General features: G+C 39.7%; 1 protein-coding gene and 1 pseudogene across 1 annotated transcript; both read right to left on the bottom strand.

Moving 5' to 3' along the window:
- Window positions 1–1179: 1179 nt before the first annotated feature.
- Window positions 1180–21835, bottom strand: LOC115684566 (heat stress transcription factor A-2-like; annotated as a pseudogene).
- Window positions 7233–10473, bottom strand: LOC115684562 (MDIS1-interacting receptor like kinase 2-like). The gene is made up of 3 exons (XM_056310712.1): window positions 10049–10473; window positions 7733–9472; window positions 7233–7621 (listed from the first exon to the last, which is right to left on the bottom strand). Exons 1-3 carry the CDS (start codon window positions 10437–10439, stop codon window positions 7233–7235), a joined length of 2520 nt encoding a protein of 839 aa, XP_056166687.1. The 5' UTR covers window positions 10440–10473.
- Window positions 21836–22675: the final 840 nt, after the last annotated feature.

Here is a 22675-nt window from a genome sequence, read left to right as displayed (position 1 = left end):
AGTCAAGGATAACATTTGTTTAGTAAATATATAAATAATTCAAAAAGTTTTTTCTTAAAAATTAATTATTCGCGTCGTTACCTCAAAAAGCTAATCGATCTTAGACGTTTCAGATTCACGGAATGAACTAGACGGAACTAAGGAGACTAGAACATCTACTAGTGCTGCGGAAGTTTCATGTTATGGTAATGTTTTTCCCTTCAAATTAAAAAAAAATAGATGAACAAAAAATATTTTCATTACTTACAAAAATATCTTGAAATAAATTCTAATCAATAATGAAAACATTTTTAAATAGGTATATAAGATTGCTTTTAAGAAAATATTTTTTGAATCGTTTATTTTTCTTGAAATAAACGGGCTCTAAGAATCACAATTTCAATCAGTACAAAAAAACTTTATATAAGCCAATCCCGTGCCGTATTTTAACACCGTTTTGAGGGATTAGAACTCCGATGCTAAAGCATATGCCCTTCACCTAATCTCCTTTGGTTTCGACCGGTTGAATGATAACCACCATTGACTAAGCAGTGTTCTCATGAAAAAGTTCCAATCGCGGTGTGCCATCAGTCAACTTCTCCATTCTTGACATGTGGAAGCTTGCAATAAGGACCCATGTTGGATTCACAAGAAGTGCACGGAGTTTGATATAGAAAAAGGGAGAGATGTTTGTCTGCAGAGAATACGGGAACAATCTGTAACTTACTGGATAGAATTTGGTCACGTCAAACATTTCGGAAAGCCCATCTTGTCAAACCGAAAATTAATATCATTAAAAATCTCAAATGAATATAATCATAACTCATTCAGTTCAAAAAACTTTCGTAGTGTCTCCATATCATGTCTACCTAAGAAAAAAATTTCAAATCAATACACCCGTTACAAATTTATCAAAATCTTAGGGTGAGATTGAGACAGACTTAGGGATTTTAGCATACTTCCGAAACATGAGAGTGCTAGCATATTTTAACATATTTTGCAATTTTGGTTCATTTTCTTCATATCCGACTAAGGTCGTTTGCGAGACCCACTTATTGTTGTATTTTCACATCAGGTCCTAATCGCACACCGATCATCCGACTTGTTTGGGATTTTTTGTGACATTTGGGATAATGCGATACGAGTATACCGGTTAAAGATTTTTTAGACAAAAAAATTAGTTTGAGAAAGAATGTGACGTAATGTGCCAATTTGGGACTTTTGGTAACCCCTAAACTGAAATTCAACTTTGGCACTTCTCTTATACATAACTGTGTACAAGAAAAAAAAAAACCTTGTACAGACTAAGAGAAAAGAACACCGAGAAGACTTTGATACAATGGTGATAAAGGAAGAAACCACAACATATACACTAAGTATTGACACATAAGAAACCTACTTTATTGGTTGGATTCCCTCTTCCTTCCTGTTTCCAGCATAACTTCATTCGGTCAAGCAAACAGTCACTTCACTTCAGATACTCCCTCCGATTATGCAAAAGCTGCATTATGTGATCTGGGTAAAAACAAATAAAATAGCAGCAACATATAACGGAAAGAACAGAGCAGGAGTACATGGAAATTTAGGGCGTCAGTCCTGCTGCTTGCTCCCCCAGTTCACTTGTGTAGTCACTCCAACCGCGTGACTTCTCAATCAGACCATCCAGCTCAAGATAGATTCCTGTATAATCCATTGCGAGTTCTTCTACTTCTACATCCTCCGCATCGTCGCCAACAACCACATTGTCTCCGAGGAATTTCTCCGACATCTCATGGAAAACTGAAGGCAAATCTGACGCACTAGCTCCGGCAATCTGATCGGGTGTCTGACCCTGCACAACCCTGAAATCTCCACCACCCATCGGAGGAGGCCATAGATTGTGCATCTGAACTGTCTCAAAATCCTCTGGCACGACATTATTTGGCCCAGACTCCATCTGTGCTGAATTATCAATGATTCTCATGCAATCAACATTCGGGCTTTGAACCTTGTGATCCTTTACTTCGAGCAAGCAGTTGGTGGCTTCGCTATTGGGGCCAAGCAATTTGCTTTCTTGCTCGATTCACAAGTCTCTAATTCTCTCTTCCGCCTCCTCTCCTGGATTAAATGCTGGACAAAGTTCGGGCTATTGGCTGCTTTGGAGAGGAAGAGGAACATCCGCCGGTGCCTGCACTCGGCATAGAGAATCCGCTCGGCGACCTGGTTGATCTCATGCTGCAAGTTCTCCCGCTCTTCTCTTAGTTTCACGATCTCGGCCTTCACCGCTTCCTGGTCCTTCTCAAGTATTTCGAGTTCGGCTTCCTTTCTAGCATTCGGGTAATCTGAGGTAATAACACTACTCCACGGTTTCGTATGATTGCTGAATCTGCCTCTCCTCTGTGTGTTCTTCAGCAAGTGCTTCTTTCCTCCCTGAAAACCTTCATTTGCAAACTCCCATTGATCCGAATTGATCTTCCTAAAACCCTGCGACATATCTTGCGTCAGAATGCATGAAGAGTAGAAGATAGGAGGTAGCTAGGTCTAGGAGTTCATATTGAACCACAAATACTAGTGCAAAGAGTCTGCGGGCTATCTTAAGGGAAAACGCAAATGTCACAAAATCAACCTGTCTAGTACTACATATGTATGAACGCAACAGTGCAGAGCTATGCTTTTGGTCTTTGCCCAAAAGAAGAGAGGTGTCAGAAAGCTTTACCAAAAACCGGATCAGAACAAAGTGATGACCAAGGAAACTCCTCTTCAGTTTTATAATGCACAATTGAGCATCAAAACAGCAAAATGCAATATACTAACATTTCTGAATCCAATCAAATTGAATATTTAAGAAAAGAACTCAAATACAAATCCAGTGAGAAGATAATCTTATGGGGTGTTCTGATGTCATAGTTGACATGGTAGTTTCTGCAAACTATCATCTAAAGCATCATCACTTGAGTATGATGACGGGCCGTTGTCCCCTGGCCACTGGATGTAAATTTTGGTGAACATGTGCCACACGATTCGTGTTATTTCATATAGAATCCATGTATCTCGCCCGCCATTCCAAATTTCTTCGTTCCTCGTCCCCTCAACTAGGGTAGAGCACAATTAATAACCGAGCAAGTGGGTTAAATTGAATCTCAACACCTGAGCAAACGACGTGAGTGGAGTCTCTTGGATCTAGCCTCTTTGTCCCGGGGATTATCCATTGGGACGATGAAGAGTGGCTGGATGCCCCAAGAGGATCACTCTCTGGAAGACATCAAAAAACAGAACTGAAACAGAGTCAAAACCAAAATAAACATACACAAACACTATACACATTTATACGAATAGTTTGCTCTTACCTATGGAGAAAGTTTCAAGCAAAAACATGGACAAAAAACACAATCCCATTCGAAGGGAGTACCTGCATAAAGATGTGAATTAATTAGCTTATTTTTTCTACTGCATGTACATAATTTTTTTCAACATAGAAACAGCTTAGAAAGCAGGAGACTGCATTCCAAACAAGAGGCTCAGATGAGGGCATCAACAAGCTCGAGATCGGATTTGATAATCACTGCCCCATTCTCCTATTTTAATGTACCGAATATAAATCCAATGGCAAGATCTGAGAACCTTTCCTATTCATATCAGTAATTAATAGATATGATGACACTATAAAAGCCTAAACTCTTCCATGATATTTAATATGGTACCTAAACCCCTATTTCCTTTCAAATAGAGTAACTGAACTTTTCAAATCAAGCTCAGTGTCATGGTTCTCTTAAGTTGAGCGCCATGTCCCATGTATGTCGACATGGACGGACAATTTATACCTCAAAATTATGTAGTGGACAACCATGTCGTTCGTTTTTTCTAACTTAGTAGTGTTTCGCCGGAATTTGATCGACAACTAAATGTATTTTACCGAAATTTGTTCATCGGTTTTTATTAAGAGAGATGGGTTCTATGGCAATTCCGAACAAGAGTCTTATCAATAGAGCGCAAGGAACAAATATGCTTCAATGGAATTCAATGAACGATAAAGTGCGATGATATAAAAAGTTTTTCGGAATTTAATCGATGACAAAGCGTGATGACAAAAAGATACAACATCGAAATTTAATTGAAAACGAAGATTTGAAAGCTAAGATACACGCCGGAATTTAATCAACGACTGGAAACTACATCAAAGGTACAAGAATTGAAGTAAAATTTTGAAAAATAACAAGTTTTTTTAATGTTTGTTAGAGGGCCTTTGCGAAGAGTACAATGTAGCTATTTAAGCCTACAGTCAATGGTTAAATAAGGTTATTGAATTTAAAAAAGATAACTTCCTAATACTATCTTTAAAACAAATAACTTTCTAATCCTATCCACGGTTACAAGAAGCTACGTTATCCACAATTTTCTATTATCTAGTAACACTTATCTAAAATAGCTTACATATAAGAAAATATCGCTACTTGGCAATTATACGTCGATGTCGATGTCGATGACTTCATCCCCACATAACTGATGTTTGTTGTCAATAACTTACTTGGTTGTCAATGCTTTTCAAGTTGTCAACTATTCTTTTCATCGATGACTTCTGCTATTTACCAAATTGAACTGCTATTATTGACTAGGTTTGTTACTTGTCTATTATAACCAAGAGTTCTTCATTGTTTGGTGTCAGCAAGTAGAATAAATCTGCTCTTCATTTTGTTATAATCTTCCTTATCTTATTCTTGTTTCTTGCTTCCCTTCTTATCGGTGACCATTGCCTTGGTCGTCATGTTGACCCAAAGTAATTTGCCACCATCACCACTGGCATCACCTTGATCTAGGGGTGTCAAAATTGAATCGGAAAACCGAACTGAAACCGAACCGAATTTTCGTGCATTTTCGGTTTGGATAATGGAAAAATAACCATTCTTTTTTTTCGGTTCAGTTTATTTCAATTCAGTTCGGTTAACAGAACTGAAAATTGCCCCTCTTCTTAAATTAGCAATTTACATAATCTCTCTCTTCTTTCTCAACCCTCTCAAAATCGCCATTGAGAAACCCTAAAAATCGATCATGGACCCTCATAGTGCTCTACCTTCTCCCGAGTTTATCCCCAAATCAGTAGCCCCCTCTCTCTGTTCTCCCCATTTCTTTTCCCCTTCCCCTAGCACTCACCCTTAGTGTACGACGTCTTCCCTCAAATCGACGGTGATTGGAAATGCAGACCGACTGTTGATGTGCACTCTATGAGATATCAGCTTTCAATTCGTTGATTTCGCTTTCTTTTATGTCGTGCGATTCGTTTTAGATTATGGGTTTGTGGGGGATTTGTTTGGTTCCGCGAATCTGTGCTTTATGGAGAGAAACCCACCTTCACTCCTTCTCTTCTCTGCCGTGTCTTTCGGGACTCACAAGACACGGCCAAAATTTAGGGTTCTCACTTCCAGAGTTTGAGTCCGTAACCAGTTTTCGCTCGACTCTAGATTTGAGTAGCTCGAGCTTAGGCACTTGAGCACTATTTTAATTCCCCTCGGTTTCGCTCGCTTTCAGATCCCTCCCTTTGTTTTTTCTGTTGAAAACTTAGTAAGATTCGTTGAGAGGTTATGCATTTTGTTGCTCCAGATGCGCAGGCTCCTTAATCAAGAGCAGTTGCCTTGGTGTTCGTTTTGATCTCTGTTTGAGCAATTTTGGTATAGATATGAGAACCCGGGAAAAAAACCTGAAAAACCGAACCGAATCGAACCGGATTTTCGGCATAGATCATATTCGGTTCGGATCACGTTTTGGTTTGGAGCAAGCACACATCCTGACAGCTCGGTTCAGTTCGATTCAGGTTTCCTAGAAAATCGAACCGAACCATTGACACCCCTACCTGGATCGACTCTCTTTCTAATCACAACCACTCGCCTATTTATGTGTCTTGGATCACCTCCAACAAAGGTCGCAGCCTTGAATTGATAACGATTGGAGGTTGCCCATCCCCAAGATGTAAGGCCACAATTTAAGGTGGAGGTGACAACCCAAATTTGTGGCGCGACCACCTCAGATTTGTAAGGGATAGAGAGATGATATGGGGATGCTCGTGATTGAGCTGTGGTGGTGGTGTCAACACTAACGGTGCTAGTGGCGGTGGCAATGTGGTGTTTGTGTTGGTGGTGTTCCCGAGCTGGCGACGGTTGAGTTTCGTGGTGGTGTTTGCCTTATTAGTACTGTTAGTGGTGGTGGTTGAGTTCTAGGTGGCTGTGTTGGTGATGAACAACTCTCATGGTGTTAGCGGCGGCCCGCTGCAGTAGGGGGACAGTGTGTGGCGGGGGATCAGAAGCTTGAGCCTCAATTTTTTTCTAATATTTCTGCCCGTATTTGCTTATCCACGATGGCATCCACGTCGGCAAAATTTTATCCACGTCACACTTTTGGGTCCTCCAACAGCCACCACAGTTGGATTTTGTTGAAGGGACTTGGTTAGATATCTTGTGCAAGTAGAAGGGCTTCATTAGAAAAATAAAAAATATAAGGACTTGATTAGAAAAAAAGCATAAAAGTATAAGGACGAATATTAGAATTTGTCCAAATTTTAGTAACGATAGAAATTGATATTCATGAATAATTTCGAAAATATTTATCTATATTTTTTTTTCTGAAAACGATTGCTTGAAATAATTAGCAAATGAAAAATATTTTCGTTATCGATAATAATTTACATCTAAACATTTTTGTGAACGACGAAAATATTTTTCATTCATTCATTTTTGTAAGCTATACAAGTGATTATATTTAGGAAAATGTTATTTATTTTCCGCGAAACAACGGATGTTGGAGTTAAAATCCCAAATATCAGTAAGTGAAACCTTTAAAACAACAAATTCCTTCTTTTTTACATACCGTGTTCAGGATAATTGGACCATGCGCTGAGTGCCTACATTACTCTAATTTCCCGGTTAAGCATGGAAATGCCAACTTCATCAAGAAAATCACTCCCACCCATATGGGATTTTGACATTTTTATAGTCTCTAATGTCATAAGAGATTGTACATGACATGCCAAATTGATACGGAATACTGTAATGGATAGACATGCAATATCATGACCTTGTTATGTCTCAAGCCATTCTTAATGGTCGGATGTCCCGGCAATCCACTTTTTCTAGGTTAAAATTGGAAGTTGCTCATATGCAGTTATTTCAAAAAGCTTCAAGTAGTTAATAAATCATTGGGAAAATAAGTGACATAGTACATATCATCCTTGCAAGAGAAATATAATAGAGAACTTGCTACACAAGCTGCAACAAAAGACCAAAATGTCAGTAAGGGAAGCATCCAGGATCAACTAGCTCTTCCAATTTTACGTCCTCCAACGTGCTTATCATGATTGATCTACGCGCCGATATCTTTTGAGATACTTGTTGCATGCTTGGACGATGCTCTGGTTTTGCACTTAAGCACAAAAATGCCAGCTTTACAAAGAAAACCACTTGCCCAAGTACCTCACCTTCTGGGGATGGAATTCTTTGATCTAAAACTTGTTTTAGTGGCCAACTTGATGCTGTTGAATTGCTTGTTGATGAAGAAGATGAGGAAGTCAGAGACGAAATGAAATCGCCCGGATGTCTTCCCATGATTACTTCCAATGTCACCACTCCAAAGCTATAAACGTCGCATTTCTCCTTAACCTTCATCGTGTATGCAAGCTCTGCAGAGGGAAAACAACAATTTTTTTTCTACTTCTTATTAATGCTATTTTTTGGCCAAATTCTTTGTGAAGCTATTTAATCGATTGTTTTTATTGAAGAAACCAAGTTACCTGGAGCTGCATATCCAATGGTGCCTGCAAAGGAAGTCCAATTGGATGAACAAGATTCTAGAACCTTAGCCGTGCCAAAATCAGAGACGTGAGCTTTGTACTCTTCATCTAATAAAATATTCTTGCTCGATATGTCTCGATGAATTATGGGAGGAGAACATTCATGGTGCAAGTAGGACAAAGCATAAGCCACCCCTTCAACAACATTCACTCTCTTATGCCAGTCAAATGTTATTATCCTCTGTTCATTGTTCAATACATTCTTCAAGCTGCCACATCCCAAGAACTCGTACACCAAAAATGAATGTCGAGAACTCCAGCAAAAGCCATAGAGCTTGACAATATTCCGATGCCGAGTTCCGATCAAAGCATGAACTTCCCTTTCAAATGCTTTTCGACTAGCCATTTCAGCGTCCACTACTTCTTTAAGTTTCTTCACAGCAACAGTCTCTCCTGTTTGTAACTGGGCCTTGTAAACACTCCCATGTCCTCCCACACCGATGCAATATTTGGCATCAAACTCCCCCGTGGCTTCAATAATGCTCTCATAAGCCATTCTTCCATCAAAGCTCCATACTGCCCACGGGTTTTCATTGCTTCCGTCAATCGAACTAGCCTCTATTTTCCTTACTCTTTGGCAGACAATACATGAAGCTCCCATGGCAAAAAGCAAAGAAAGTAGGCAACCTAAAGTAGGAATCAAAATTAGCAGCAACTTTTTGTTTTCGTTTTTGCCTTTCAACATTGTTGCCGTACATGCGTGGAGACTAGCAATAACTCCACACAAGCCTTTGTTCCCTCCCACAACGTCATTTGTGGCATTACGGAAGCCTGGAATGTTCGGTATAGGTCCCTCTAACTCGTTATATGATATGTCGATGGATGTCAAGCTTGCCATATCCTTAAAGGTCGATGCGATTGAACCCGAGAGCTGATTGTGGGAGAGGTTGAGTGTTTCCAATTTTTGTAGTAGCCCAAGTTGTCCGGGTATTTCTCCCGTAAGCAAATTTTGACTTAGATCGAGAACTTCAAGAAATTGAAGCTTGCTGATCTCGACGGGAATACTTCTAACAAGACTGTTTCTGCTTAAATTCAATAACTGAAGCTTCAAACAATCCCCAAGTTGTCTAGGAATTGAGCCACTTAGGTTATTTCCGGCCACATTAATTCTTGACAGATCAGACAATGTTCCAAGTTCTTGAGGTACGTAGCCTACGAGATGATTGTCATTGAGGGAAAGCTCTAAAAGTGACTTCAGTTTTCCTAGGTCTCCTGGAATTTTCCCAACAAGACTATTTGAAGAGAGGTCAAGAATATGTAATCGGCTCATGTTGCCAAGCTCAACGGGAATCATGCCTGAGATGCGAGTGTTGGAGATTTTCAGGCTAGTCAAATTGCTATATTCACCCAGTCTAGGTGGTAGCTCACCGTATAGTTCATTGTTGCTTAACTCAAGATAATCTAAGTTAGGGTATGTGCCGAGATCCTCGGATATATTTCCCTTGAGCTTGTTGTTTTGGAGCCTAACTCTATACAAACTCGGGCAATTTTTGAGGCCTCGTGGAATTGGACCAGTGAAGTGATTGTCAATCGTGGCAAAATATTCAAGAACTTTACCTCCGCAAATATCTTGTGGCAATTGACCAACAAATTTGTTTTCGGATAGCTGTAGTATTATGAGAAATGTGAGGTTATTCATCTCTGTGGGAAGAAAGCCCCCCAAATTATTCGTAGAAAGATATAGCTCATTGAGGAATCGTAGTTTTCCAATCTCTTTTGGAATAGACCCTGACAACTCATTTTGGAAAAGGGCAAGAACACCCAGATTGCCCAAGTCACCTATAGAGGATGGGATAGGACCCGACAACTTATTGTTGTAAAGGTGAAGGTCAGATAGATTGGTCAAGTTGCCTATGGATGACGGGATAGGACCTGTTAAATCGTTGGATAGCAGTCGCAACGTTGTCAGGGATCTCATTCCTCCAACTTCCAAAGGTATGGGGCCAGAAAGTTGGTTTTCAAAGAGGTAAAGAATTGCCAAAGTACTCAGATTTCCTAGAGTTGTAGGGATGGATCCATTGAGATAATTGCCTGCTAAATTAAGTTGATAAAGAGACCCTAACAGTCCTATTTCCTTTGGAATGGACCCAGTGAATTGATTACTGCTAAGTATTATCTGCGACAAGCTGCTCATATTTCCAATGAAAGAAGGAATTGAATTGGTGAAATTATTACTCCAGAGCTCGAGAACTATTAAAGATCGCAATGACCCGAGTTGAGTTGGAATGTTTCCAGAAAGGTTATTTAGAGAAAAGTTAAGATGAGTGAGCTTGGAAAGATCACCGATGCTTGGAGGGATGTTCCCGTAGAGCTGGTTGTTGCCAAGCTGAAGATTGACCAAGTTGGGTAAATGGGAGAAATTGAGATGGTGAAGCGTACCGTGTATGGCAGAGTTCAAAAGGTTCAAGCTGGTGACACTCCCAAAAGGATCACAAACGATTCCGCGCCATGAACAAGGGTTGCTTCCGTACCACGAAGACAAAGTAGAGCGGCTCTCATTGTCTAGCTTAGATTTCCATTTTAGGAGTGCCTCCACTTCCATTTTAGAAGAGCTTCGTGTTGAAGCAAGACCAGACATTTCTTGCACGAGCATGAGAAGTACATACGCGAGGAACAACACTGAGAGTTGCTCTTTCTCGGAGGCCATGGCAGGTTTAGGTTATTTTCGGGTGGGCTTTCTTCTTTTCTAGGCGCATATGTGTTGAAATGAACAAGCACAACCCAGGTATTTATAGAAGAAATTGGGACTATCGAGTCAACAACCAAGTCAATTATCTTTTTAACTTTTATTTTGTTACGGCCATTATCCTCCGTTATATTTTCCGTGGCAATTCTTTGGGACAACACTGTGCATTTAAGTTATAAAAGTTACCGAGGCACTTGTGTTGCAAAAAGTTGCAGATAAACAACCCTTTTCAATGACATTAGATGATTGGCTTGCATTTCTCTTGATTAATTATGTGGTGTACGAAGCTGACTCTTTTTTTATTATTTGATTACACACCTAACTCTCAAGCACAAAAGTGACATGTCCATTGATTATTTGGTATATTCTCGTTTTACTCTGTCAGAAAAAAGCTTGGTAAAATTATCAGCTATAAAATCCATATATCCCCTAGTATGAATAATATGACCCTGAAGACGAAGGTCATAGTCAACACGCCAATTCAATTCCCTATCCCTCTTTTTGACCCATGTTGTCTTTCTTTTCTAGCCTTCAGTGACAGCGGTCCTTTACGTGACTCCACGTAGTATAACATAGAACGTGTTAGATCTCACTTTCGTTTACCATTTTTGGCCCTTTTTTTAATTTTCATATTTTTTTTTGGCGTAATTAGTTGCCCATTTTAATAAAATGTCAATCTAAATCGCTATTCCATCACCTTGTCCTTTGGATTTTGAATGATTTTCATGATCCGTATTACTGAATTTATCGGCCGATGCTCACAAATCCCCTTTTTTTATGCATTTTTTGAATCGAGTTTTTGCGGAATTAAATAAATTAAATTTTCATTTTGTTACAACCATTAACCCATCGTTATATTTTCGGTTAGTATCTGCAATGCACATCGTATATCTAACATGTGTGGCCCTTTATCTGCAAAGGCTTATTAGTCTCTTTTAGAGCAAGGACCGGGATGGAAGTCAGCTACACAAAAACATAATATTGCCGAAATACAATCTCAACCAGCATTAAAAAATGATTAATTAATTGCTAAAAAGCATGCAATGCAAGGAATGCACAACGAAGACCTATGTTCGATTTTATTTTTCTCTTTCGAAAATGCTGATGTTGTTTTGAGCTATATTTCTTCTCTGTTTTTACGTAGAAATCGTGATCGTAAATATGAAAGCCATCATCAAGAAAATTTTTCCGAAGGATCGTACGAGATCCGTCAAGGACGGGAGATGTGATGGAAGAAAAAGTGACAAAGTTGGCATCCCACTTGAAATGATAGTGATTTTGGAGAAGATTCCTCCACTCGGTGAAACACGGCATTGAACAAGACTGGACAAATTCCCCTGTACATGTAGCATGAAACACGAGTACAAAGCTATTAGAAAATGGTCGAAAAGTACATATAACATATCTTTGTATAAGAAGGGCGTTACCCTTTCTTTTTTCCGATATCCGGGTCTTTTGGTATCAATTATGTACATGGAGGGTGGTATTGTAAATTTATGAGTTCCAAATTGCTCAATAAATACGTATAAATATAAGTACACACCCGATAAAGAATTTTCCATTAGGGACCTGGGGATTCTGTTGATTGAGTTATTGGATATGGAAGTCAAGAGCATTATTAAAGGACTTTTCATATGCCTATGCACACAAGAAAAGTCCGAACTGCTTTAATTGATCCTACTTTCTGATGAAGTATTTCATAATGACTTGACGTGATTCTCTTCTCGATGTCTTACATAGCATGTCCAGCTTATCTCGACCATTGATCATGTGTGCTATTTAACGGGTATGGCTAAAAAGAGATGATATATAGAGAGATATATATATATATATATATATATATATATATATATATATATATATATATATATATATATATAATGATAAGTCAAGTCAATACATACGATGAGGGGTGCATCGAAAAGATCTCCACTTAAAAACTATCCCAGTGGAAGAGAAAACAATTGAACCATTAACTCAAAAGTTAATTGGCCAGCAAAGTTGGTTTGACCACCACATCTCATGAAGTAGCCACTTATCATGGCATATAGCCATGTGTAATTATTACATCGCGACCCGTTGACCAACATCTGACGACCAAAATATTTAATTCACTCATTCTCTCAAATACTAAGAAAGCAATTCAGGTAGGCTTCTTCTTCCTCGTTTAATACTTCCTAGTACACACTCTCTACTCCAATTACTTAGGCCTCGGAGGGCCGCCGATCCAGATAAAAAACCCCGACGCCATAACCCTTATTTGTGAAACCAGGTAGGTGGAAGCCCTGGCGAGTTCCACCGGACTCGCTGCCGGACACTATTAATTGTTTCAATGATCATGAGCTCCTCTTCTACTGGCCCAAAAAAGGATTGGGATGATCAACCACCATTAACCGTGCCATGAAGTGCTAAAATGCAATGGGACATCAGTTGTTGGTTACGATGAAACGACACCAAAGTTCTCCATAGCTAAAATCTAGAACACATTAATAGAGTAAAAGAGATTTGCGCACATGATTTGGAATCCATCGTTTTTAATGCGGAATAGCGACGATCCTCAGCGCAAGTCTTTTTTTCTACTACCCTCTGTATAACTGGCTTAATGAGACTGCCTCTCACGGATAGTGTTTGCTCATTATGTGAGATAATGTGTGTCAGGGTTAGAAGAGGGACTTGGGCTCTATTTATAGAGTTTTAAGCTAGGCCCTCTCATCATGGATCAGGCCTTACTCGACCCATACTAACCAGTCTCATATTAGACTATTTAAGAAACTTTATATCTTACTTTATTAGACCAATACCGTAAAACGGTAAATTACAATATCAATTAAAACTCTTACATCACTCGGTAGGCAAAATACTAAGCAACGACAGAGTCTCACTTGCGAGTACTTTTGAAGCACTCAATAGATTATACCATCTTTAATACTTCGTGGTCCTTTTCTTGACAAACCATCAAGGTGGTTGGTTTACTCGTACAGATGTCAACCTTCTTCCACGGAATCACGAGTTCCATTCATGTGTGAGCAAACTTCCGAACTATTCTTGCCGAGTTGCTTAACTGTGACCTATTTGGTGTGAAGAGACTTCTTGACTAGCATCGCTCGCCCCTCCCCAACTTTTTACTTATCAAACCAAAAAAGTCATTCTTAACAAACAACAACCACTCTCTCCACATATTTACACACACTCGCGTGCATGCACACACATTTAAATGGCCACAATTTACTTTTGCTTGTGGTCATGCCAACATGTAGATGAGACTTTCAAGATCTCTAATTTTTTCTAATAGGATGTATAGGTTTCAACTTAAGTTGGCAAAATATCATATGTATGGTAATAATCTGCAATTTCACTAAAAGATTTCGAGATTGCGAGTGAAATTAGAATATATTTATGGCAGTTGACCCATTGAATAATATTTTCTATACTGGCCAATCGAAGAGCAAGTTGGAAACCCGAGCAACCTTAAGCATGGAATTAGAATAAAACAATCAATAGACGTCTTTTCGAATTAAATTTCTCTTCTCTTCACCTAATTTAGTGTCGTGGACAGGAATTGTATGTGACTTCAATACGTCAATAGTTATGGAAAACATTTATAATAACAATGATAGCAAGGACAATAAATTAACAATAATGAGAATAAGGAAATGGCCAAATTACTCACGAGGATTTTCTCTCCATAACCCCCACAATTTATGCTATTACTATGATATTCCCAATTTTTTTCTCAAAAAAGAGAAAAAAAGCTTTGAGTTAGATTACCTACTTCATTTTGTTTTCCAAATTAGAACTTCTTTTTCCTTTGCTTTTATTACTCAAATTTCTTGCTGGCTCTGCATTAATCAAAAGAAAAGCTTCGTTTTTTTCAGACTCCCATCCCTCTCGCTCTCATCAGATGACTTGAATAGTAAACCAACGATCATCAACAAAGAAATATATACTTCTCGGGAGTTGTCAACGCTTGCGAGACCTTTGCAAAGAATTGTTAGTCTTTTTTAGAGGAGGGACTGGGACGTAAGTTAACAATACGAAAACTTATAGAATGAAGGTGGTGCGCTTGAATCCCTTGACTACGGCGCTATTGAATGGTATGGAATTAGACAAGGGATTTCTAGAGGAGGAAATGATCCTGACCTAACCTATAATGCTGGCATGATGATTATAGGACAACTCTTGTCTTTTTTAGAGGAAGGACCGGAATGTAAGTCAGCAAAGCGAAAACTTATAAAATGAAAGTGGTGCACTTGAATCCCTTGACTATGGTGCTATGGAATTAGACAAGCGACTTCTAGAGGAGGAAGTGATCCTGACCTAACCTTTAATGCTCTCATAATGATTATAGGGCAACTCTCGTCCAAGCACCCCAGGTTAGTGATTTGGGAGAAGATTCTTCCGCTCGGTGAAACACGGCATAGAAGAAGACAAATCAAATTCCCAATGTGCATGGACACTTGATGTCAATGAAGGACTAAACCATCTATCCACTGTCTATTCCAAATTACTCACAATGACTTTTACTCCATAGGTTAAACCAACAAGAGATAAATCCTTTTTTTCCTACAATTTAAAGCTATCGAAAAATCGTCGAACAGTACATATAATATATATGCTCTGCTTCGCGTGTAAGTAGGGCATTACATGTGCAATACGAGATGCAGATATAACCACGTCAAATGCATAACGACCGGTAGGAGAACTAACAAAACGGAAAGAGTAGGAGATGTAATAAGGAGTGTCGAAGTCCTCAACTGTGATCTTTAGTTTGTTGTGAAATGTTGGATTAGATAAAAATTTTATTTTAAAAGGTTAAACTGTTTGGAAATGGATGGATAATGAATATATGACGTATTACATAATAACTTAAAGGGGCACGGATGACAGTGATCATTAATCTTGAAAAGAATAAAGTGGAAAAGAGAATTTCTGTATATTTCTATTTGTCCAATACTGATGATGCATGAGCCTATTTATAGGCTATTCTAGATAACTATCTAAAGCAACAAAATATTACAAAAAATCAAGTAACATGAGATGGAATCAATCAGGGACGATTGATATCTCTAACATTATCAATCAGGGAAGATCGATGTCTCTAATACATATCTCTAACATCCCCCCTCAAACTCAAGGGGACATAGAAGAGGTCAACTGGAGTTTGGAAAAGAGATCTTGAAAATGCCTGGGCGAATGTGCCTTAGTGAAAATGTCTGCCGTCTGATCAACTGATGCAGTGGGAACAAGATGAACAATACCACGATGTACGTGAAAGCGTATGAAATGACAATCTATTTCAATATGCTTGGTACGCTCATGGAAAATATCATTATGTGCTATTTGGATAGCACTCCGGTTATCACAATAAATGATCGTTCCACCATTTTGATGGACTCCCATGTCTTCCAATAACCACCGCAGCCATAGTAATTCTGATGTTGTATCAGCAAGAGCGCGATATTCTACTTCAGTGCTTGATCGGGCGATGGTAATCTGTTTCTTGCTTCCCCAGGAAATAAGAGACTTTCCTAAGAAGCAGTAGCCTGTAGTAGATCGACGATTAAGAGGATCACCAGCCCAGTCAGCATCAGAATAAGCTGCCAACTCTGAGCTTGAGTTAGCAGAAAAGTGAAGACTGTGACATAAGGTACCCTTGACATAGCAAAGAATTCGAAGAACAGCAGCAAAGTGAGTCGTTCGCGGCGCGGTCATATATTGACTTATGATATGAACATCATAAGTAATGTCAGAGCGGGTAACGGTGAGGTATACAAGATTGCCAACTAGCTGTCGATAAAATGTAGGATTTGGAGGAGGAGTGCCATCTTTGTCATCAAATTTGGCATTAGTCTCAATGGGGGTTGTAGCAGTTTTGTCATCGGTAAGTCCAGTTCGAGAAAGAAGATCAGTGACATATTTTACTTGAGAAAGATAATAGCTAGAGGAATCTGACGTAACCTCCAGACCTAGAAAGTAACTGAGTTGTCCGAGATCCTTCATTTCAAACTGTTGACTCAAATATTGCTGAAGTTTCGTAATACCATTATGATCATCGCCAGTAATAACCATGTCATTCACATATAATAATAGCAGAATATACCCACGAGATGTTTGTTGAACAAATAGTGCATTGTCATAGGGACTGGACGTAAAATCAAGACGTTCCATGGTGGAACTAAACTTAGACTACCATGCACGAGGAGCCTGCTTCAGTCCATATAATGCACGGCGTAGGTGACACACTTTATTAGGAGTGTGAGTATATCCACGAGGAGGCTCCATATAGACTTCTTCAGTGAGATCACCATTGAGAAATGCATTTTTGACATCCATCTAAAACAGAGGCCAACGCTTGATAGCAGCAACAGCAAGGATGATGCGAATAGAAGTAAGACGCGCAACTGGAGCAAATGTCTCATATTAGTCAATGCCATATTCTTGAGTGAAACCTTTTGCCACTAGTCTAGCTTTGTAGCGTTCAACTGTACCATCTGCCTTGGTTTTGATCTTGTACACCCATTTACAACCTATAGCCGACTTTTCAGGAGGCAAATCAACCAAATCCCAAGTACGAGATTTTTCTAATGCTTGCAACTCATACGCCATTGCTTGCTGCCAAAGAGGATTTGTACGAGCTTTTCTATATGTGCGAGGCTCGTGAAAAGAAGCAATTGTAGAATAACGGTGAAAATCACGAAGTCAAACGAAGGTTGACTTATACGGGTGGAATGACGAACAGGGGAGAAGAAGAATCCGCGGATAGCACGGACATGTCGGGATGCTGCTTAGAAGTGAGATTTCGAGAAATACCTACATCTAGATTAGGAGAGGGCAATTCCCAAGAAGAAGAATCGATTGTGCCATCTTCTGGAAATAGATCTACATAAGGATTTGTGAAGAAACGGACAGTTGGAGGATTCAAAAGGACGGAGAGACGAAAACATCTTATGTTCGCAAAATGTAACATGACGAGACACACGAAGACGATTAAAGATATGATCCCAACATCTATACCCTTTATGCTCAATGCCATATCCAAGGAAGCAACATAAACAAGCACGAGGTTCTAACTTCATGCGTTCATTAAGGAGAAGATGTACAAAACATGCACTACCAAAAACTCGAAGTAGACTGTAATTGGGAACACTGTCATACAAATGCTCGTAAGGAGAAATGTTACTTATAATAGGTGACGGAATACGATTGATAGTATATACAGCAGTATGATAGGCCTCTCTCCAAAACTGTTCTGGACAAGATGCTGAGATTAAAAGAGTTCGTACGATATCTAAGATATGCATGTGTTTACGCTCTACTCGACCATTTTGTTGAGAAGTTCCTGGACAAGAACGGTGAATGATAGTACCATTCTGAGAAAGAATTCTAAGGAACTCTTTGTCCCTATATTCCATGGCATTATCAGTATGAAAAACTTTGATATCTCGAGAAAATCGTGTTTTGATCATGGTAACAAAGTTACCATAGATATGAGTAAGTTCATATCGATTCTTCATAAGATATAGCCATATAAAACGAGAATAATCATCCACAAAAATCACAAAGTAACGAGATCCACCCATAGTGGGAGTAGGAGATGGTCCCCAAATATCTGAGTGAATGAGATCAAATGGAGCATAAGAGACAGATTCACTAATATTAAATGGTAAAGCATGATGTTTTCGCAATTTGCAAGGCAAGCAATCAAAAGTTTTATTGTCAACAGAACCTAAACGACCACTTAAAATCAAAGGACTTAATCTAGAATAAGAAGGATGACCCAAACAAGAATGCCAAGTTTCAGATGATACCGTGGCAGCACAACTAATGAAGGAATTGGGAAGCTTTAATGAAACAAGTTCAAACAAGCGACCCACTTTACGACCTGTCCCAATTGTCTGTCTCGTCCGTCGATCCTGCACACAGCAACCATTCGAAGAAAAATGAATGTCAAAATCAAGTTCACATAGCTGTCCTACAGATATCAAGTTTAATGAGCGCTTGGGAACCATAAATGTATCGGGCAAGGATAATGTGGACGTGAAAATGTTCCCTGTATGACTCACTAGCATCTTAGAGTTATTAGCGGTATGAATAATAGGTGCTTGTGAAGTGTATGATTTTGACTTGAATAAATGGGAGTTGGAGGTCAGGTGATTACAGCAGGCATAATCAAAGAACCACGAATCAAAAGTACCTGGATTAACCGACAGAGCAGAGGAGTTAGGTACAGAGGAGCTAGAAGTACCAGATTCTTGAATAATGGAACAGACTATGGATCAAAGATCATCTAATGATAGAGTAACTAATGAACGGTTGGAAGAATCCTCAATGGTAGCAGCAGCAGTGGATGAGCGCACAAGCGGACCTCTAAATCGAGATCGGTTGTTTGTTCCCATAGGTTGCTTTGGTTGTAGTTGATAACAATTGGATGCATGATGACCAGGTCGACGGCAGTGCGTACAGTAAGGTTTGCGCCATGAGGAAGAACCAGAAGTGGCAAGTATTGCACCTGAAGGAGTGGAGACTGATAGAGTAGCGCGTGGTGCTTTTAAAGTAGCTAGTCGAGTCTCTTCGGTCAGCATTTCTGAGACAACTGCCTCAAGACGAGGTAAAGGATCTCGATGCAAAAGTGAAGCTCGCACAGGTTCAAACTCATCATTAAATGCCATCAGAAATTGCATTACACGCATTCGATCGCGATATTCAGTAAGCATGCGGGCATCAGTAGTTGACTCCCATTTAGGCTTAGATAAGGCTAGCTGATCCCATATAGCATGCATCAAAGATAAAAATTTGTTAATAGACTGACCTGTCTCCTGATGCATGCGATGTAAATTCCCTAACAGTTGATATTGATGAGTAACGTCTGAAGTGGAATAATGACCGACAAGAAGATCCCAAGCTTCCTTTGTTGTATCTAGTCAACCAAACTGAAGTTTGATAGATGGAATCGAAGTGTTTCGAATCCACTTGAGTATCTGATGATTTCTGCTATCCCACTCCTCCAATCGTTCAGCAAATTTATCATCAGCCTCACTAGTAGCCTGAACAGGCTTGCAAATATCTCCAGTGACGTAACGCCAAAGCTTACATCCTTTTAGAAAACTTGACATTTCTTGAGCCCATAAGATATAGTTTGATCCATTTAAGATGGTCTGAATGGGTACTGAGACTTCTAATTTTTCCATGATATGTAATAAACTAGAATATACCCAATATAATGAATTCTGAGAAAACCGATATTTCCAAGGCTGATATTGAAAAAATAAGGCAAAAAATGGATTCAGAACATCAAAATACCTCCGGAACCGGTTTGAAAATACCAAGAACCAATCCAAAAGAGATCGAACCGGTCAGAAAATAGATAAACTGTTATGGTCAACGTTCAGTCAACGTCAGGTCAACGGTCGATCAGCGCGGTCAACGGTCACAGTGCTATGATGACGTGGCAAATGACAAGGCGCGGATATCACACGTGGTAGATGACTTGGCGGTCACGTGTCGCTGACGTTAGAGGATGACGTCACTGGTTCGAACCGGCGGATTGGGTGCGTCTCACACGGCAAGTGGATATCATGCGCAGAGAACCTCGGAGGCGCGTGAGGGCGCGGGGAGAGGTTTCCGGCGACGTTCATTGCTATTCTGGACTCGCCGGAGGATGGAGAACCTTTCTATGGTGTTTGTTTTGGATTATATCCAACTATTGACGTCGGAAAAAGGACTTACAGTCGATGACGTCGGAGGGCCCCTAACGTGGCGGCGCGTGTGGAGGCTTCCTGAGCTTAAAAAAAAAAAAGAAAAACACCGTGGCCCCTTCCTCAAAAAATATTGGCTCTGATACCATGAAAAGAATAAAGTGAAAAAGAGAATTTCTGTATATTTCTGTATACCATGAAAAGAATAGCCTATTTATAGGCTATTCTAGATAACTATCTAAAGCAACAAAATATTACAATATCAAATAACATCAAATAAAATCAATCAGAGAGGATTGATATCCCTAACATTATCAATCAGGGAAGGTCGATATCTCTAATACATGTCTCTAACAAATCTGATGTATGTAAACTGCAATGGCTCCTATTACATGTATGGTCTCCAATAAGCATTCAAAGCTTGTTTTGATGGGTTACTTATTTTCTTTTTCCTATTTTTCGCTTTTGGGTCTTTTGGCATCAACATTTGTTTTGTGTCTCTCGATCCCCTGTTTTCAAGGTAATCTAGCTTTATTATACACACGGATAGCATTATTGGGAAATATAAATTCCGAATTGCTCGATAAATTTATACAAATATAAGTACACACTCAATAAAGAATTCATGAGGATCTTAGAATTGTGTTAATTTAGTTATTGGACGTGGAAGTCAAGAGCATTCCCAAAGGACTTTTCTTACGCCAGAAGATAATCTTATGGGGGTGTTCTGATGTCATGGTGGACATGGTAGTTTCTGCAAACTACCATCTAGAGCATCATCACTTGAATATGATGACGGGCCATTTCCCCCTGGCCACTCGATGTAAATTTTGGTGAACATATGCCACAGGATTCATCTTATTTCGTATAGAATCCATGTACATCTCGCTCGCCATTTCAGATTTCTTCATTCCTCGTCCCCTACACTAGGGTAACGCACAATTAATAACCGAGCAAGTGGGTTAAATTGAATCTCAACACCTGAGCAAACGTCGGGAGTGGAGTCCCTCGGATCCTAGCCTCTTTGCCCCGGGGGATTATCCGTTGGGATAATGAAGAGTAGCTGGATGCCCCAAGAGGATCACACTCTGAACGACATCAAAAAACAGAACTGAAACAGAGTCGAAACCAAGATAAACGTACACATACATTATACACATTTATATGACTAGTTTGCTCTTACCTATGGAGAAAGTTTCAAGCAAAAACATGGACAAAAAACACTATCCCGTTCCAAGGGAGTACCCACGCAAGTGTTGAGCTGCCTGATGAAGCTGGAGAAGTTGGAGTGCTTGAAGTATCGAGGCAGGACCTGCTTCGAGAACTCGTGCTCATCCCACACCATGAAGCTGTCCCGGCTCGAGCCCCACGACACCACTGGGTCTGTAGCCGGGTCCGACACCATCTCGTATGTCTTCCTCAGGAACGGCGCTGGCCCCACCTCCCTCAGCCCCTCCACCGGCCTCGCCACGTCGTCCGCTGCTGCCCGCAACGAGCACGACGGCCACACGGCGGCAGCGTCAAGGACGCGATTTCTTCAAGTGATTTCGCGAAAGGTTCTGCCTTTCCTAGCTCAAAGCTCGATTCTCGAAAGAGTGTGTCGGAAAACGATAAGCGTGGTTCCTTGGTACGGCCGCCTCCGGGCGGCGGCGCGGTCGTCATTTTGACCTCCAGTTCAAGGTCAAAGGTGGAGATAGCATGAGAAATTTTCAAGCGATTGAATCCACATGGTGGCGTTTCTGTCGAGCGTGGGGGTGACAGGGGAGGAGGATGGTAAGCGGCTTTATATACGTGGGAAAATGTCCATAGAACCTGGGACGAGGTGCGCCTTTTCGCTTTTCGCTTTTCGTCCTGTGCGTGAGTGTCCATCTAAGCAATTTCAGTTGGCTCCTCGTGTGTAGGCCGTTTTATTGTACACAACATACAATGCATCGGCCAGCGAACTGAAACTGGATGGCGATGCTTTCATAATTTTCCGTCGAAAATTGTTAGAATACTCGTATGAGTGATGTTGGATAAATTTCATATAAAAAATTAGTGTGATGTGGACAGTTAATATATTTTAATTGATCCATAACTTGTTTGTTTAAGTTTTTGAGTGAATGTAGATCTAACTGAATATAATAATAGGCTCGAACTTGAGCTCGAACTTGATAATCTCCCCAATCGGTTTCTACTGTATGCTTGCAAAAGAAAAATATTGAACTTTTTTTTAAATAATATCCATTTTCAAAAAAACTAATCATATACATCCTCGAAAGAATTTCAAACTTTTCCTTATCTAGTGAATGGAGCCTTAAATTATATAGCCCCCAAAAAAAAAAAGAAAAAAAAAAGGACGAGTTCCTTAAAATCATTCGTGAAATGCATTTTTTTATCATTGTCATTAGAGTTTTCGACACTAAACATTTGTTATCGTTTGGCAGGGATTCATGTAGAGCCAAATGTAACAAAGTTGTGTCAAAATCTAAATGTTGAATTACAAGGATCCCGTGTCAAAGA

Source organism: Syzygium oleosum, unplaced genomic scaffold (genome assembly GCF_021117445.2).
Source record: "Syzygium oleosum isolate NSW1041296 unplaced genomic scaffold, Sole_v2.1 Sole_v2.04, whole genome shotgun sequence".
Classification (NCBI taxonomy): Eukaryota; Viridiplantae; Streptophyta; class Magnoliopsida; order Myrtales; family Myrtaceae; genus Syzygium; species Syzygium oleosum.
The sequence above is the reverse complement of the archived record's forward strand: the minus strand, read 5'-3'. Positions and strand labels throughout refer to the sequence as shown.